The sequence below is a fragment of the Cetorhinus maximus genome, chromosome 13 (genome assembly GCF_964194155.1).
Source record: "Cetorhinus maximus chromosome 13, sCetMax3.hap1.1, whole genome shotgun sequence".
Classification (NCBI taxonomy): Eukaryota; Metazoa; Chordata; class Chondrichthyes; order Lamniformes; family Cetorhinidae; genus Cetorhinus; species Cetorhinus maximus.
Genome location: NC_135891.1, coordinates 56,312,035 through 56,331,016, shown reverse-complemented (window position 1 = coordinate 56,331,016; position 18,982 = coordinate 56,312,035). Strand labels below are relative to the sequence as shown.

At 41.3% G+C, this 18,982-nt stretch overlaps 1 protein-coding gene across 5 annotated transcripts in view; it reads left to right on the top strand.

Annotated features, from left to right (window-relative positions):
• Window positions 1–18,982, top strand: part of znf335 (zinc finger protein 335) — an 84,722-nt gene that overhangs the window by 40,670 nt on the left and 25,070 nt on the right. For 4 of the 5 annotated variants that reach the window (XM_078555406.1, XM_078555403.1, XM_078555405.1 and 1 more), the window contains 5 exons: window positions 2,272–2,496; window positions 5,395–5,476; window positions 6,798–6,892; window positions 13,241–13,518; window positions 16,065–16,188. In XM_078555406.1, the coding sequence (XP_078411532.1) occupies window positions 2,272–2,496; window positions 5,395–5,476; window positions 6,798–6,892; window positions 13,241–13,518; window positions 16,065–16,188 (804 nt within the window). Of the gene's footprint in view, window positions 1–2,266; window positions 2,497–5,394; window positions 5,477–6,797; window positions 6,893–13,240; window positions 13,519–16,064; window positions 16,189–18,982 lie in introns of all 5 variants that reach the window. The other variant, XM_078555404.1, reaches the window with a different exon arrangement.

Below are 18,982 nucleotides of genomic sequence, written 5' to 3'. Positions count from 1 at the left end.
TCATTACTCTTTGTATTACACTAATACGTGCTCTTTAATATGGGGAAGCAACTGATACTGAAGGAATAGACTTTGCATGTTATTCTTATTCCAGTTATTTAAAAACGTTACTGTAGCTTATATAAAATACACTCTTTCATTCAGGGATAGTACTCTGCTTTGCTCAAATGTGTTTTTTTCCCCTGGTCCTCACACCCTTCTGCACAATACTTGTCATGTTTCTATCACATCATATTTGGAAACATAAACTGGTGTGTGGTTTGAGGGGGAAGTGTTTCTGCATGGCGATTACTGTGAGAGACAGAATGTGCTCATTAGATAAGGCATGTTGCTAGTACGTTTACTTGGACCACATAAGTAACAGTTTATTGTGTTTTACTGTGTTGTACTGATCTGAATAATATCCTGTTTAATGGGTATCTGAAATATGTTAATATAGTAATACTGCCTCCACTGCTTACAGTCTGTGCATTAGTGCTAATGCAGCTTGTCTGCTAATTGTGTTAGACAGTTTATCAGATTAGATATTTTAGTCTGCCCAAATTATTAAATTGACTCATAGACCTTTACAGCACAGAAGGAGGCCATTTGACCCATCATGTCCATGCCGGTTAACAAAGATCTGACTACACTGATCCCATTTTCCAGCGCTTGGCCCACAGCCCTGGAGGCTATGGCAATGCAAGTGAATATCTAAATACTTCTTAAATGTGACAAGAATTTCTGACTCAACCGCCCTTTCAGGCCGAGAGTTCCAAACTCCCACCACCCTCTGGGTGAAAAAATTCTCTTCAACTCCCCTCTTAGCCTTCTACCTCTTACCTTAAATTTATGCCCCCTTGTTATTGACCCCTCTACTAATGGAAAAAGTGACTTCGTATCCACCTTATCTATGCCCTTCGTAATCTTATACACCTCTATCAGGTCCCCTCTCAACCTTCACTGCTCCAAGGAAAACAACTCCTGCCTATCCAATGCTTCCTCATAGCTCAGACCCTCCAGCCCAGGCAGCATCCTGGTTAATCTCCTCTGCACCCTCCAGTGCAATCACATCCTTTCTATAACGTGGTGACGAGAACTGCACGCAGTACTCCAGTTGTGGCCTAACTAGTGTTTTATACAGTTCCAGCATAACCTCCCTGCTCTTGTATTCCATACCTCAGCTAATAAAGGCAAGTATCCCATATGCCTTAACCACCTTATCTACCTGCTCTGCTACCTTCAGGGATCTGTGGATATGTACACCAAGGTCCCTCTGATCTTCAGTACTTTCCAGGGTCTTACCATTCATAGTGTAATCCCTTGCCTTGTTAGCCCTCCCCAACTGCATTACCTCACACTTTTCCAGGTTGGATTCCATTTGCCACTGCTCTGCCCACCTGACCAGTCCATTGGCATCCTCCTGCAGTTTACGGCTATCCTCCTCACTATCTAACACCCTACCAATTTTTGACAAGTTGCCACTGTACTTACAAAATTTACTGTTTCATATTTCATGGCAGGCTTGAGTGTCTTTATTGCTTTCCACTTAGAGGATTAAGACAGTTACCACACTTTAACGAGGTATGAGCTTGATAACTTTTTTTTAACAGCAGCCAGTGCTGAACAGTGCATGCTGTAACCTGACACCAGTTAAAGGTCATTTAAATATACAGTGAAGTTGCACCTCAACATCTCGCTGAACAGCTATTTCAGGAAAATAAGAAGAGTGCTTACTCTGTGAGCACTGATAACAATAATAGTTATGAAAAATGGTTTGCACTATTTGACTACTTAAAGGATTTTAAACATGGACATTTTAAATGGTGGTGACTGTAATGGAAAATAATTAAAAATCCACACTAGTTATTGAACAACTATTTGAAAATTGTGAGGAGTAGTTTGATGTCATATATGGAGATCTGATGGAATTGGAGAAGGTGATATGAAGTTTTCCTGTTTTACATACCCCCCCCCCCCCCACATCCATTTGACTAATCTCTATAAGATTACCAGTAAACTCTAAATTCTGGATTCAGACCCAGGTCTCTAAGATGAAAAGGTCATGCTGTAATAATTGTGCCATGTAGTTACTGCAATATGTGCTTTAATGGGATTTGCAGTTTAATGTTCCAGTAATGGAATTAAGTTCCTTTCTATGAGCAGTGTACCCTGTACAGTACTTTAACCACTATCTTTAAACCATTAAAATAGAATGGTTGATTTAACAGTGTGAACGATTTGTTTTTGTGAGGGGATTACTCGCATTCAATGCACATTCTCATAGGTGAGAAGCCATTCTCCTGTGATCTCTGCCATTTCAACACCAAACACAAGAAGAACTTGCGACTGCACGTTCAGTGCCGTCATCAGGAGTATTACGATGATTGGGCAAAAATCCATCCTGAAGAGCCACCACGCAGGCGTCGGCCATTCTTCACTCTGCAGCAGATAGAAGAGTTGAAGCAACAGCACGAGCAGATGCAGTCTACGCAGGAAAGCATACGAGACACCATTGTGAGTGCAACTCTCTAGACATCAGTTTGGGATTGTTCTCAATAATCTCTCAATGCATAACTTTTTAGACTTGTGTTTATCTGTTCAACAACTGAGTCTGTGTGAGTGTCAGGTTTCTTTTTCCGTACTGGTTCCATGTTTGCCTATGTTTTCTCCACCACAATGGTGAATGATAAAGTATAAAATTGGTTCCAATCATCTAATTCAAAACCTTACGATACAAATTTTTTTTCTGAAATCACATTCCACTAAAAATGTGAGTATCCTCACTTTGTCAATTTCTCACTCAGTCCACCATATGCCCCTAAAAATAAAATGTATTGCATATCAAAATTATTTAATCTTGGTGCTACCAACTCTCCCTCTCTCTCCACAATAGGAGCCTCTGAACATCATGAATGTTGGCTTACATTCACTCTCCCCAGCCCCACAGGCAAAAAAGCAGGCAACATTTGGATTTAAGTTTCTCCATAAGCGCTTCTGCAAATATAATTTACAAGACACAGCACAGCTTTCTTTAGGCAAGGAGTGTTGCCAAAGAACTTGTTGACAGTATTTGCCGCTGCACCTGCCCTTTCACTGTCAATTCCGCACATTCACCAGTCTCCATGAGCTAGTCAAATTTAAACTTCCTGTTATCATCATTCTCAAGTTTGCACCTGTGTGACTTTGGGGGAATGTAATATAACTTATTAGGTTTGGTTTGTATCCATTAGGATTTTGTTGTATAAGGTCTCCCCTGAGCTGCCTTTTCTCCGTTGTAAACATCCTGGCTTCCTTTGTCTTGGAGCTCAAGCGTCTCATTTTTAATTGTCATCCTCCGTAACTTCTCTATAGCCAGAACAGTTACAGATTATCAGAATTTTGCACAGTGCTCTGTACAAGTTGAATATTACACTCCGCCCACCTGGATTTTTGTTCCATTGCTCAAGCTATGTACTATAAGATTTTGTTCACTTTCTTTACTGTTACATACTGCTTTCAGTCAACCATCCACCGGTATCCAAAACCCCTCTTCTTTACTGTTCTTATATTCCTACTGCTTATTCCCCCTTCTTGAGACATTGCTTCGCATTCATCCACATTAAGCTACGTCTGTTCTGCATCCCATTTTCTCTACATATTTTGTCTTTTTGCCTTTCAAGATGCCCTCTTCAAATTTTACCTATTCTAGATGCCAGATTCATTGATTGGGATTATTGTTACTTCAATTTTTATAAATTACATTCACTATTGTCTCATTTTGATGAACCACTCCTATTAATGAACACCCTAAAAATAGATGCCAAGTTGTGACCAGTTTTGTTACCCACTTCCTTCCATTTAAGCTAAGTGCCTTGTCTGATACACTCAGCCTCCCTGTCATTTTGATTATTCTTAATATTTTAAGTTTGTCATTTATTTCTCCTACCTCACAATTCCCATTTAATTTTCTACTTTAGCTTCCAACCAGTTTTTTAATTCCCTTTTAACTTATTAATCTCTCTCTGATCTACCTGTTAGATTTACATTTGAATACAGTTACAATTTCTTCATCTCTACAATTAATTTCTTGCCCACAACAGTTCCTTTCTAAGTCTGTTATATTTCTTTCTCCGAGAGATATGGTTACCTTATATTATCAATGTATTCTTGAAAATATTCCACTTATTTCTGTATTCCTCCCTTTTAAACAACGGTTTCCACCCTATGATTAAAATCCAATGATAAGAAAAGCTGCCAGTATTTCAAAGCAGTAATTCAGTAGATTGTAGCTTATGAAATAAACAGAAGCATGAGACTGAATTGCTGCATTAAATAGATCGGTTAATTGTTTAGAATCTAACCTTCATTTTTGACTTGTTACATTGTGAGCACAATACAGTAATTTTGTGAAAGGCAGCATGACCCAGCAGAGGCTGAAAAAAATGTGATGTGGCACACACAGCATTAGTCTTAAGATTCAACGTTATCTCTTGTCAGCAGACTGTCAGGGAGAATAATATAATCCTGTCCATCTATATACATTGTAATGACAAACATTTCCTAGCAATCTCTAGAAAGATGCCTTTTCTAATTCAAATTGCTCCTTTGAGGATTGACCTTGCAAGCTTGTGCCTATTTTCTAAAGCCAACAATTTCAGAAACAGTACTTCTGTGATTTATTTAATATTTATGTAATATCAAGAAGTTCATTGGATAACTAAACTCATCAATTACTCTTGGTCCTTGTCTTTTAAATTAGTTTATGTAAATATTTCCTTTCTGATTTTTACCACCTTTCATCTCTTCCACCACCATTTCTCAAAATAACAATGTTTTTTGTCATGTTTTTGTGGATTTACAGTAAAATTAGAAATATTCAGTGCTGTTTCCTACTGTTCACTGCACAGGTTCACTGGTCATTCATTTCAGTTACTGTTTGTGGTATCTTGCTGTGTACTAATCTAGTTTGTGTTTACCCACAAACAGTGACTACACTTGAAAATAAATCTATTGATTGTGAAGCACTTGGGGACTTTGTGAGGGCATGTTATTATACAAATGTCCCTTCTATTCTTGCTATATATTTCAATGTTAGAATCTATTCTTAAACCAGTGGTTTAATGTGGAAATTGGTTTGTCCTCACCACTGATGTCTTAATAGATACCCATTTGGGTGTGGGAGATTACCATGGGCTTCGGGGTCACACTAAATTGATGTTCTTCTCAACTGTTGCACATTTCAAAATTCAGGTTCTAGCAGTTCCATGTAGCACTTATCCCATGCATGAGACATGAGTCTTCCAAATCTCTAGTCCCACATAATTCAGAGAGACCAAAGCAGTTAGTAATCAGATTCAGTGACATTGCCTTGCTAGAAATGATTTTTTTTTCTGAATGAACTCTGTCTGAAATTCTGTACATTTATATTGTTAGATACCCCTGACCTACCAGACGATTCCAACATCAATGGTCAACCAGGATTCTTTGGGAACTGCTACTATCATTTATGAACAAGGTTCGTGACTCCATGGTAGGAGTCTGTCAAGTATTTTTCAAAGTATAAAAACAAATCCCTTCTGTCTTCTGATTCTGTGGTCCTTTCAGTATAATCATATGTCCCTAAAGTATGCAGACAACAACAATTTGTATTTACAGGTTGACTATCTATAAAACTGAAAATCTATAACATCCAAAACCACATTTTTTCTGAACCTCACCTTTAGCATGGGAAGTCAAGCTGTTTGTCTGCACGGTTAACTTGCGATTTTTGTGGTGAACATGTCAAAAAAAACTTCTTATAGGGACCCTGTTTTTATTATTCAGTGATACATCTTACTTTCCTAGCCATTTTATTTACTTTAGACTATAGCTAGCCTAGGCTCAGGCTATTGTAATGTAAGTTTATATGTGGTATCCAAAAACCTAAATTATCTGAAATGCAATCAGTTCTCAGGGTTTTGGATAAAGGATGATTGACCTGTATATAGTGCCTTTGTAGTAAAATGTGCCAAGGGGCTTCACTGCAGCACACTCTGACAAAAATTGACACCAAACTAAAGAAGGAGGTAGGCTTCAAGGAGTGTCTAAAAAGAGGAGAGAGGGGTTTAAGGAGTGAATTCCAGAGTTTAGGCTCTGATGACTATCAATAGTGAAACAATGGAAGAGGGTGGGGTGGTGGGGGGTTGGAACTCGTGTTGTGGGGGGTGCAGGATTTGTGTGGAATGGATGGCTGCATGAGACCAGAGTTGTATGAATGTTGAGTTCTAGGACGGCTGTAGGGATGGAGCAGGTTATAGAGATGCAAAAGGGCAAGGTCATGGATGGATTTGAATGTGAGAATGAGAATTTTGAACTCCAGGCATTACTGGACTTGAAGCCAAGATGCATTATTGAGACAGAGCTGACAAATGGGTTTTGGTGCATATTAGAAAAAAAATCATTTGCATTTTGGATGAACTCAAATTTAGGGAGGATGTAAATGGAAGATTGGCCAGGAGAACATTTTCTTTTTAAAAACAAAATTGCACAAGTAGCCAGTTATTAGATGGATAAGTTCAGCTATTGAGCCTCGAGTCCCCCAGATTGCTGCGTGCCTCTGATCTGATGTCGAGAAGCACATAGCTAGTTGAGAAACTGAGAATTAGCCACATTTGCTTAGCAGGACAAATACCTGATCTTTCTGAATCTACGCACAAATTCAGTGTCCTATTGCGGCACATGGATTTCTGCCTGTAATTCATTATCTGATGAATTTCTAATCTCAGTCCTCCCATTGGGAGAAAATATATTGACTGTATACAGTGTGATGAATAAGCATGTGATCTTCTACCTGTCAGGTACAAGTGAATCCTCAGAAATCACAGCACAAAGTGCCCTGGACCTTCTACTGAACATGAGTACGCCAAGGGAGCTGGTCACAAATTCATTACAGGTGCAGAACTTTGAAATAATCTTCAAGCTTTCAACAAATTGTGTGTTTGGGAAGTGTTATTTCCCCAATTTCATTATCAAGAGACCATACAGTCATTCAAGCCAAATAATAAAACTGAAAAGAAACATAATTTTTTCATGCATTAAAATATTAAGAGATTTATTTTGAATTTTATTTGGCAATCTCTCAAAACAATGGCAGTGTCTGCACCGCCGAGCAGAGTTGAGCAAACTATAGTTCATGGGCTAATTGCAAACCGAGCCTCGGCTCTATTTGTGCTTATACTTTTTCCCTGTTGTTTATCCTCTGAATTTAATGGGCCTGAAGGCTCACAATTGGCTGTTTGTAGAACTGTTGCCTTATTAGTGGGAAGATCAAAAATTAAGATACCAAGGCCTGTTCATACCAATAACTTGAGTTATATGGAAATTAATGGAACACTGATTTAAATTCTATATTTGACTGGAAAGCTTCACACTATGAACTAGGAGCCTCAAAGACAGAAGATTTGGTTGTTGTTGGTTTACAGCATGTTATTCAGTTCTTAACCAAGCATTTTTGACAGATGAGTAACAGAATATATTAAATTTATTTAGAGCAGTTTCAAATTATTTATGTGCTTTTCAATGTGAAAGTATGTATAGTAGCATAAATGCTTTGTGGAATTCCTAAAATCCATTACAACCCAGATTCTCTATTGAGCTCACTGGTTTATTTTCAGTTGCTAATGCCATGGGCAGAATTTTATAGGTGGTGGAGTTTTTTGCCCCGCAGCTCAAAAAGCAGCTGTAAAACTTGCCCCCACTCTGGCTTGCTGCCCTGCAGCCATTTAATGTTCTTAATTGTCTTGAGATGGGCCTTCCACCCCCATCTGGACAAGAAGCCTTGCCTCTGAGGTGTTAGTCATGTTGATTGGCTGGCAGCTCTCTGGTCCCAGTAGGGCCACCAGAAGCAGTGGCCACTGTTGCGACTACATCCAGTCCCAGAAGATAATCCAGGATTCGGATGACAGATAAATTTGTGGGGAGAGCAGGGGAGATTCTCAGCAGGACTAGGGTGGGAGGGGAGTGGGGCAACAGTGTACAGGTTGGGGGGTGTGGTGGTGGTGGGGGGGGGTGCAGACCTTTGGGATGGAGGGGCCCTCCGATCAGAAAAGGGGGCCAGCCACCACCATCCATCAGCCAAAATTTTGCGGCTGGACAGGAAAGGGCCTCAATTGGCATGAGGGCTTGCATGCCGCCTGTTAAAATGTGGCCAGGTTAGGAGCGGGCTGCTAAGTGGTGGGGATGGTAAAATTCTAACCCAGTGAGTGATATTATATATGGTAGTGTGATGTGATACTGAGCGCTGTCAGGTGAGGTTGTATAAGCATGTCTTCCTTGGCACTTTCGAGCTGCTGCTTTTACTACAGCCAAATCAAGGTTTTCTTTTGATCATTTTTTTTTAGGTTCTTGTTCTGTTGGAGGATATCCTTTATAATTGAGCTGACCTGTTTGCCATGATTGAATTATCTTGAGACCATGCAGTCTTAAGCTGGCAGATGGCGAGAGTTTTTTTAAAAATTAATTCATGGGATGTAGGCATTGCTGGCTAGGCCAGCATTTATTGCCCATCCCTAATTGCCCTTGAGAAAGTGGTGGTGAGCTGCCCTCTTGAGCGGCTGCAGTCAATGTGGTATAGGTACACCTACAGTGCTGTCAGGGAGGGACTTCCCGCAGTTTGACCCAGCAACACTGAAAGAACAGTGATGTATTTCCAAGTCAGGATGGTGAGTGGCTTGGAGGGGAACTTCCAGGTGGTGGTGTTCCCATGTGCCTGCAGACCTTGTCCTTCTAGATAGTAGCGGTTGTGGGTTTGGAAGGAGCTAAGGAGCCTTGGTGAGTTTCTGCACTGCATCTTGTAGATAGTACACACTGCTGCCACTGTGTGTTGGTGGTGGAGGGAGTGAATGTTTGTGGATGGGGCTGCTTTGTCCTAGATGGTGTTAAGCTGCTTGTGTGTTATTGGAGCTGCACTCATCCAAGCAAGTGGAGAGTATTCCATCACACTTCTGACGTGTGCCTTGTAGATGGTGGACAGGCTTTGGGGAGTCAAGAGGTGAGTTACACACTGCAGGATTCTTAGCATCTGACCTGCTCTGGTAGCCACAGTATTTATATGGCTAGTCTATTTCTGATCAATGGTAACCCCCCAGGATGTTGATAGTGAGGGATTCAGCGAAAGTAATGCCATTGAATATCAAGGGGCAGTGGTTAAATTCTCTCTTGTTGGAGATGCCCATTGCCTGGCACTTGTGTGGTGTGAATTTTACTTGCCAATTGTCAACCCAAGCCTGGATACTGTCCAGGTCTTGCTGCATTTGGACATGAACTGCTTCCGTATCTCAGGAGTCGCAAATGGTGCCGAACATTGTGCAATCATCAACAATCATCCCCATTTCTGACCTGAAGGAAGGTCATTGATGCAGCAGCTGAAGATGGTTGGGCCCAGGACACTATCCCAAGTAACACCTGCTGTGATGTCCTGGAACTGATTGTTTGACCTCCAACAACCACAGCCACGTTCCTTTGTGCTATGTATGACTCCAACCAGTGGAAAGTTTTTCCCCTGATTCCCATTGACCCCAGTTTTGCTAGGGCTCCTTGATGCCACACTCGGTCAAATGCTGCCTTGATGTCAAGGGCAGTGACTCCCACCTCACCCCTGGAGTTCAGCTGTTTTGAACCAAGTCTGTAATGAGGTCAGGAGCTTAGTGACCCTGGGCGTCAGTGAGCAGGTTATTGCTAAACAAGTGCTGCTTGATAGCACTGTTGATGACCTCTTCCATCACTTAACTGATGATTGAGAGTAGACTTATTGGGCGGTAATTGGCCGGTTTAGATTTGTCCTGTTTTTTATGCATAGGATATACCTGGGCAATTTTCTACATAGCCGGGTAGATGCCAGTGTTTTAGTTGTACTGGAACAGCGTGGCTAGGTCTGGAGCACAAGTCTTCAGTGCTATTGCCAGAATATTGTCAAGACCCTTAACCTTGGCAGTATTCAGTGCCTTCAGCCGTGTCTTGATATCACATGGAGTGAATGGAATTGGCTGAAAACTGGCATCTGTAATGCTAGGGATCTCTGGATGAGGCTGTGGCTTTTGGCTGAAATTTGTTGCAAATGCTTCAGCCTTTTCTTTTGCACTGATGTGCTGGGTTCCCCCATCATTGAGGATTGGGATATTTGGGAGCCTTCTCATCCAGTGAGTTGTTTTATTGGCTACCATGTTATGACATGGCAGGTGAGATGTGCCAGGCAAACCAAATCCACAAGGGAAACTTGGCCACGCTATCACAATGGTTTTGCAATTTGCATTTATTGTGAGAAGGCTTATGCACTGAATTCAGAAGAATTAAGTCTATTAACACCTTTAGAGAGTTTAAAATTAAATTAAAATATTTATTAACAGAAGGGAAAAAATAAAATAATAAACACACACAAGATTACAGTTACATGGTTATTTAGTCTTAACAGTTCCCAAAATTCTTAATTAAATAGGATCCCAACTACATGCCCCTTTTAAGGCAACAGTCCAAAATAGATTGAAATTATAAAATCAACCCAGCAAGGTTACCACATCACCCACTCAACAGTGGAATTCCAAAGGCTTTTAACACAACTTCAGTTACTGGACACAGCAGACTTCTGCTAAAGTGGCTGGAGGCTTTTCCCCAAGGACTGTTTCACACAGTATACCTATTAATCTCACATGGCCACACCCCTACAGAGTCTTCCATCCCTCTTTATTTATGTTTTCTCTCTTTTTAATCTGTAAATTCCATTGTTCTACAGGTATTTGGAAATTTACTTTTCCCATAATATAAAAATTTTTCATGTTATCAATATGGCCTCTTTCCTTTTGGGGAAAAAGAAACAACATAACCTTGCCCTATTTATCTTGTTAGTTATAAATACCCTACCATCCCTTTGAAACCCAAACACCTTTCCACATCTTAAAATGCAAATTTCCTTCACACCCTACATGCTGCCCTCATCCATGCTTACTCATTAGCATTTCAAATGCCTTTTTACACCTAACTTCTTTTGATAATTTCAACCTTGCAGTCTATCTGACTCTAATTTAATTAAATCAGCCACACAGACAACCATAAACCCACAATAATATTATGAAAAATATTATAGTTTCGTGACAACCACCATTCACGACTGAATGTGGCAGGACTGCAGAACTTGGATCTGATCTGTTGGTTGTGGAATTGCTCTGCTCTGTCTATCGCTGCTTATGCTGTTTGGCATCCAAGTGGTCCTATGTTGTAGCTTCACCAGGTTGACATCTCATTTTTAGGTACGCCTGATGCTGCTCCTGGCTTGGTGCTGATGGTAGATTGGGGGATATGCCGGGCCATGAGGTGACACATTGTGGTTGAGTACAATTCTGCTGCTGCTGACGGCCCACAATGCCTCATGGTTGTCCAGTCTTGATTTGCTAAATCTGATTGAAATCAATCCCATTTAGCACTGTGGTCGTGCCATACAAAATGATGGAGGGTATCCTCAAAATGAAGACAGGACTTTGTCTCAAGGAATGTGCGGTGGTCAATCCTACTGATACTGGCATGGACAGATGTATCTGTGGCAGGCGGGTTGGTGAGGATGAGGTCAAGTATGTTTTTCCCTCTTGTTGGTTCCCTTACCACCTGCCGCAGACCCAGCGTAGCAGCTATGTCCTTTAGGACTCAGCCAACTCGGTCTGTAGTGGTGCTAATGAGCCACTCTTGGTGATGGACATTGAAGTCCCCCACCCAGAGCACATTCTGCACTCTTGTCACCTTCAGTACTTTTATAGGTCATGTTCAACATGGAGGAGCACTGATTCATCAGCTGAGGGGGGACGGTATGTGGTAATCAGCAGGAGGTTTCCTTGCCCATGTTTGACCTGATGCCATGAGACTTCATGGGATCCAGTGTTGATGTTGAGGTCTCTCAGGGCAACCCCTTCCTGAATGTCTACCACTGTGTCGCCACCTCTGCTGGGTCTGCCCTGCCGGTGGGACAGGATACTCAGGGATGGTGATGGTGGTGTCTGGGACATTATCTGTAAGATATGATTCCGTGAGTATGACTATGTCAGGCTGTTGCCTGACTCATCTGTGAGACAGCTCTCCCAATTTTGGCATAATCCGGCAGATGTTTGTAATGAGGACTTTGCAGGGTTGACAGGGCTGGATTTGCCATTGTCATTTCTGGTGCCGAGGTCGATGCCGGGAGGTCCATCCGGTTTCATCCCTTATTGACGTATTTTTAATGGTTTGACACAACTGAGTGGCTTGCCAGGCCATTTCAGAGGGCATTTAAGAGTCAACCACATTGCTGTGGATCTGGAGTCACATGTAGGCCATGTAAGGATTGCGGATTCCTTCCCTAAAGGACATTAGTGAACCAGATGGGTTTTTACGACAATCGACAATGGGTTCATGGTTATCCTTAGATTTTTAATTCCAGATATTTATTGAATTCAAATTCCACCATCTGGCATGATGGGATTCGAACCCAGAGCATTACCCCAGGTCTCTGGAATACTAGTCCAGTGACAATACCAATACGCCACTGCCTCCCCTGTAAGTTAATAGTCCTGTTAGAGTTGTTGGAATTTTATGTAAAAGTATTATGATGATAGCGAGGGCCATGAGGCTACAGATAATTGTTGCATCAGAAAGACAGAAGTAGCACCTGCTCGTAGCTGTGCATACATTGGATCCATGGAATCATCTTGGGTGGCACTGGAATTGAAGGCTCGCTCCAACCGCTTGTCGACATGTTCTCTGACTGCCCTGTCTGTAACTCATGTTGCAGTCCCCTTAATTTTAGATTAAACTTAACCTTCTCTACCAACCCATTATTCATGGAGAATATAATTCTGCAGTGTCCTCACCTTCCGTGTTCTGTTGGCAATAAATAAGTTTAGAAATTTAGTTATACCAGGTATTGCAAAGGCAGGCAGTCAGATTTGAGCACTCCTTTGAAGTGGATGTCTGTTTCCTGGTGTGAGCATTTTCTCCAGATGGTGAATGAGATCTGTGCTTTCTCCTTCAAAATAATTTCACCAGGGTGAGAGAAGCTCCTCTATATCACTGTATGTCCAGAGAACGCTGGGAAGCACTAGCATAGCTTGCCATCAGCACTAAATTAGAAAAGAAGCTTTATTAGTACTGGACCCAAAATCTTTTACCACTGGTGAAACTAATCATTAGGTCATTGCTCTGCGGTAAAAGCTGTGGACCTGCAGTACTTGAGTATAGGTTATAGCAGTTTTTGGTCGTCACTTGTCTGTTGTTCCCTATTCAGGTAGCAGTACTGAAATCTGACAGTACAATCCAGGATCAGTCCTCCCAGGAATCTCAAAACCGTGAGGAGGAGCAGTTGACCGTATCGCCACAACACAAAATCGTCACGCTTCACGTGGGCGAACATGGTGAGACTGTGGTCCAGGAAATGTATGAAACCACAACCATAGAGGGCTCTGGAATTCCACAAGTCACCATCAACCCTTACAGCAATGGGACAGAATATAATATTGTCACACCAGGAAGTGAGGAGATGCAACATGCCACCACAGTTTACAGGTAACATGAAACCAAACACAGTGCTCGCTAGAAATCTAATTTTTTGCGGGAATAACTGTCTTGTGTAGCTGGAGCTCTATGTCGCTGGATTAGGTTCATGTGCTGAGTAAATATCCCCTGGAAGCTTTTAAGAAAGCATTTATTCGCACTAAATAAAAGTCGTAAACTTTGTTTCATTTGAAATGTGACACAACAACACAAATTTTCAAAATGGATCATTGTGTCTATTATACATAACATTATATGAGCTGAATTTTGCATTGTCTTTCTCCCTTTACATGGAAAAGAAAGCTTTGTTCGAAAGCTTTCACAAAGGTGGGTCATTTGAGAGATTTCATGGTTATCACTTTACCTGTAGATTTTGCTAAATTACCACGTAATCTTTAAAAAGATAATCTGTGCACTGCTGGTCCTTTTTTTTTTGTGCTCTTCATTCAGCTGTTCAGACCAGAGGCAGCTTGTAAGTTGGTTTATGTAAAAGATTTTCTCTAATTAAACTGATTCAGGAGTGCTGCTCAGAGTTCTTCAGCTCACTTCATGTCACTGGAAAGATCTGTTAACACTTACCTCTGCTCCTGTTTCTGACCAACATAAAAGAAGGGCCTCTTCTGCACTGTGATTCTATGACTAGGGATAACAGTAGTGTGAATTCCCTTTATAGTAATTAGCCATCATCAGATCATTAAATGGTTGCAGCACAGGATTTGGCCCGTCGTATCTGTGCCGGCTTTCTGCAAGAACAATTCACCTAGTCTCACTCCTTCACCTTTTTCCCAGAACCCTGCAATTTTTTTCTCTTAGAAAATTATTCAATTCCATTTTAAAAGCCATGATTGAATCTGTTTCCACCACACTCTCAGGCAGTGCATTCCAGATGCTAACCACTCACTTTGGAAAAAGAGCTTTTCTCCATGTTGCCTTAGGTGCTATTGTGATTCACCTTAAATCCTCTGGTTCCGACCCATCTGCTAACAGTTCCTCCCCATCTACTCTGTCTGGACCTTTCATGATTTTGAACACTTCTATCAAATCTCCTCTCCAACTTCTCCAAGGAGATCGTCCCTAGCTTCTCTAATCTAGCCACTTAACTGAAGTCTCCCATCCCTAGAACCATTTTTGTAAATCTTTTCTGCACCCTCCCTAACGCCTTCATGTCCTTCCTTTAAGTTTGATGCCCAGAATTGAATACAGTACTCCGCTTGAGGCCAAACTGGTGTTTTATAAAGGTTCACCATATCTTCCTTGCTTTTGTATTCTATGCCTCTACTTATAAAACTGAGCATTACGTGTCCCTGTAACCACTTTCTCAACCTGCCCTGGTACCTTCAACGATTTGTGCACATATACCCCCAGGTCCCTCTGCTCCTGCACCCCCCCTTAGAATTGTATCCATTATTTTATATTGCCTCGCTTCTTACCAAAATGTATCTCTTCACTGTGTTATATTTCATCTGCCACGTGTCAGCCCATTCCACCAGCCTCTCGATAACCTGCAGTCTGTAACTATCCTCCCCTCACAGTTCACAATACTTGCCAGTTTTGTGTCATCTGCAAATTTTGAAATTATGCCCTGCACAATCAAATCTAGATCATTAATGTAGATCAAGAGAGGCAGTGGTCCTAATACTGAGTCCTGGGAACCCCCACTATATACCTTCCTCCAGTCTGAAAAACAACTGTTCACCATGACACTCAACCAGCTGCATATCCATGTTGCCACTGTCCCTTTTATTCCATGGACTTCAACTTTGCTAACAAGCCATGCCTTTTAGAAGTCCATGTACACCACATCAACTGCATTAACCATCTGTTACCTCATCAAAAAACATAACCAAGTTGGTTCAAAATGGTCCAATACAATATATTTTTGAAGAAACTCCCTCCTGAACAGCATTGTGGGTGTACCAACACAACATGGACTGCAGCGGTTCAAGAAGGCAGCTCACATGCCCACATCCCATAAAATGAATAAAAAGGGTTGGGGGGGGGCTTCCCTCCTCAATGGTCCATTTAGAATTAAATCTTTACAAACCAAGCAGCATGCTTTGTTTAGTTTTGTTTCCCCTCTACTTTATTGTATGCTTCTATAATATTTCTGTTTGATTACAATTGATGCTGGGGGCTTCATTGAGAAACAATATCATTTATTGGTGCAACTACATTTTCAGCTGATAAAACTGAATAATTGAGCTTCCAAATCTGAGTACAAACTGGGAATTGGGAAACTTGGCTTGATACATCAAGTGCGCAACTTTTTCTCATCGCTTGCACTGTATGAGTGGAATATCTACTGGGGATTCTGTGGTGAAATTTTCCTCTTTATTTAATAGTTTAAACTATTAATAGTTGTTGAATCTGTCAGTTCTTACCTTTTCATGTTTCAATACTTACACTCCCCAGTTTTGAAGTTTACAGCGGTGAAATATATAAAATTTCAACCATGGCCCTGAATATAATAGTGCTGGCAAGATTCTGTGGTGCATCTCCTGCAGGCATCAATGTAACTCTGCTTCACTGCTTAAGTTTACTTTGTCTTCCCTTCTCAGTGGCTCTGATGGCAATGGGGATGTGGCTCACACTGTGGTTGTCAGTGGTGATGAGTTAAAACAACACCATGGTCACTTCATCATGACAACAAACGTGCAGGGGAACCAGTTTCAACAAATTGAGGTATGTGGTCTAACATACTCCTTTCCTCACCCTACGCTGTCTTAATCAAAGTGTGAGTCACCAGGGTATGGTAGTGTATTAATTATATTACTGGACTGCTAATCTAGCGAATGAGAATTTGAATCTCCCATGCCAGTTTTGAGGATCTGAATTTAATTTATTAAATTCTGGAAATAAAAGATGATATCAGTTTTATTTAAAATTACCTTGAAGCTATCAAATTTAATTAAAAATCCAACTGGTTCACTGGTGTTCTTCTCAGGAAAGAATTCTGTCATCCTTCTCAGTATGGCCACCAACATGTTTGACCCTTAACAGACCTTTGAAGTGTTGTAGCAAGCCATTTGGTTGCTCAAACCTCTACAGAAAATGTCTCATGGATTGCAGTGGTTCAGGAAGAATTCCCACTTTCTCAGAAGTGGCCACATCCTGAGAATGAAATTTTTTAAAAACCCACAAATGGCATGTTCCACTTACAGTTATCTACCCTTGCATTCAATTTTACTGTCATTCCTCTAGAGAAGGCACTGCATAACAAAGGCACATTAGTCAGAGCTCCTCAGCTGGGAAGTATAGATTATATCTGATTCTAATTTACCCAGTCAATGAATGTAGTTTCAGCTCACAGCTGCTGTGGTCAGATTTTGGTTTGGACACAGAATGCGTAAGTATTTAGACATTAGGGTAAGAAGAACTGCCTATGTGGTAAAATCTTCTTTTATCTGCACTACTTGTATTTTATATATTGAACAAATAAATCTTTGATCTGAGTCTTGCATTTGGAAGTAATGTGCAAAAAAAGTGAATAGATCTATTTAGCATATTCATGAAAGTGACGACACAACTGAGCAATGTTAACGCAAATAGTATAGAGCAAAAATCTAGACATTTTTTGCTGGTTTCTCTTAGTAAAGCCAAGCTTTAAAGCAAGCTCAATCCAGAGGCAAACTTTCTTCGGCAGAAATTACCTACTAATTGACTTCAAAGTGGCTGGAACTTTGCCTCAGTGGGAGTGCATTTTGTGCACCTGAAACGGACAGAAGAGAGTGAAAGTGACTGCATGCTCTCAACAGCCAGCTTTTCTTGAGGCAGCTGCTTTTGCCCATTGGAAGGGGGCTAACAGGTCATAAGCACTCCCCTCTAGATTGTATAATACATTGTGAGCTATATGTTATAACACACTGCCAGTATAACACAGCATATCCTTTAACTTTCCATTAGCAGCTCCATCCGAGATCCACTACTATCCTTTCTATCCAAAATACTTTGTGGCACCAAAGGACAGATTATTCCAATACTACAAAAAGAGTGCTGGTTTGAAGGATTCAAAATCATCATAATGAGTCAAAGGGCAGTGATTAACAGCACAGTACTTCTTATGCCTGATGCACTGTAAATGCCTGTACCATGCCATGCATTGTCATCCATAGACTCTGGCACATTGCAATGGTGCTTCAATGTGCTGTGCAACTCCAAAGGCTTTTAGTTTGAAGTTTGAAAGAAAGATGAATACATTTTAGTTGCAAAACTGGAACGGGCTGGACCATCCTTGAATAACACTTCATCCCTCTTCCCTACACCTGCCAATTAGCAATAAAGGTTTAAACAGGGCACTAGAGTTATCTGTTGAGAGATTTATTTTTAATATTGTGATAGTTTGAGTTCAAGTCAGGTTATAACAAGCTAAGGTCACTTGTCTAAATGAGGAGTACCCCTGATGGCTAAATTTCCAGCCATATTTTTTTTATTCATTCATGGGTTGTAGGCATCGCTGGCTAGGCCAGCATTTATTGCCCATCCCTAATTGCCCTTCAGAAGGTGGTGGTGATCTGCCTTCTTGAACCACTGCAGTCCATATGGTGTAGGTACACCCACAGGGCTGTTAGGGAGCGAGTTCCAGGATTTTGACCCAGCAACAGTGAAGGAAAGGTGATGTATTTCCAAGTCAGGGTGGTGAGTGACTTGATGGGGAACTTCCAGGTGGTGGTTTACCTATGCATCTGCTGACCTTGTCCTTCTAGATGGTAGTGGTCATGGGTTTGGATGGCCTGTCTAAGGAGCCTTGGTGTGTTTATGAAGTGCATCTTGTAGTTGGTACACACTGCTGCCACTATCCATTGGTGGTGAAGGAATTAACGTTTGTGGATGGGATGTCAATCAAGCGGACTGCTTTGTCCTGGATGGTGTCGAGTTTCTTGAATGTTGTTGGAGCTGCACTCATCCAGGCAAGCGGAGAGTATGTAGATGACGGACAGGCTTTGGGGAGTCAGGAGGTGAGTTACTCACCACAGGATTCCTAGCCTCTGACCTGCTCTTGTAGCCACAGTATTTATATGGCTAGTCCAGTACAGTTTCTGGTCTGTGGTAACCCCAGGATGTTGATATTCGGGGATTCAGCAATGGTAATGCCATCGAATTTCAGGAGATGATGTTTAGATTCTCTCTTGTTGGAGATGGTCATTGCCCAGTGCTTGTGTGGTGAGAATGTTACTTGCCACTTGTCAGCTCAAGCCTGGATATTATCCAGGTATTGCTGCATTTGGACATAGACTGCTTCAGTACCTGAGGAGTTGCAAAAGGTGCTGAACATTGTGCAATCACTAGTGAACATCCACACTTTGACCTTACGATGGAAGGAAGGTCATTGATGAAGCATCTGAAGATGGTTGGGCCTAGGACACTGCCCTGAGAAACTCCTGCAGTGATGTGCAAGAACTGAGATAATTGACCTCCAAACAACCACAACCATTATCTGTTGTGCTAGGTATGACTCCAACCATTGGAGAGTTTTCCC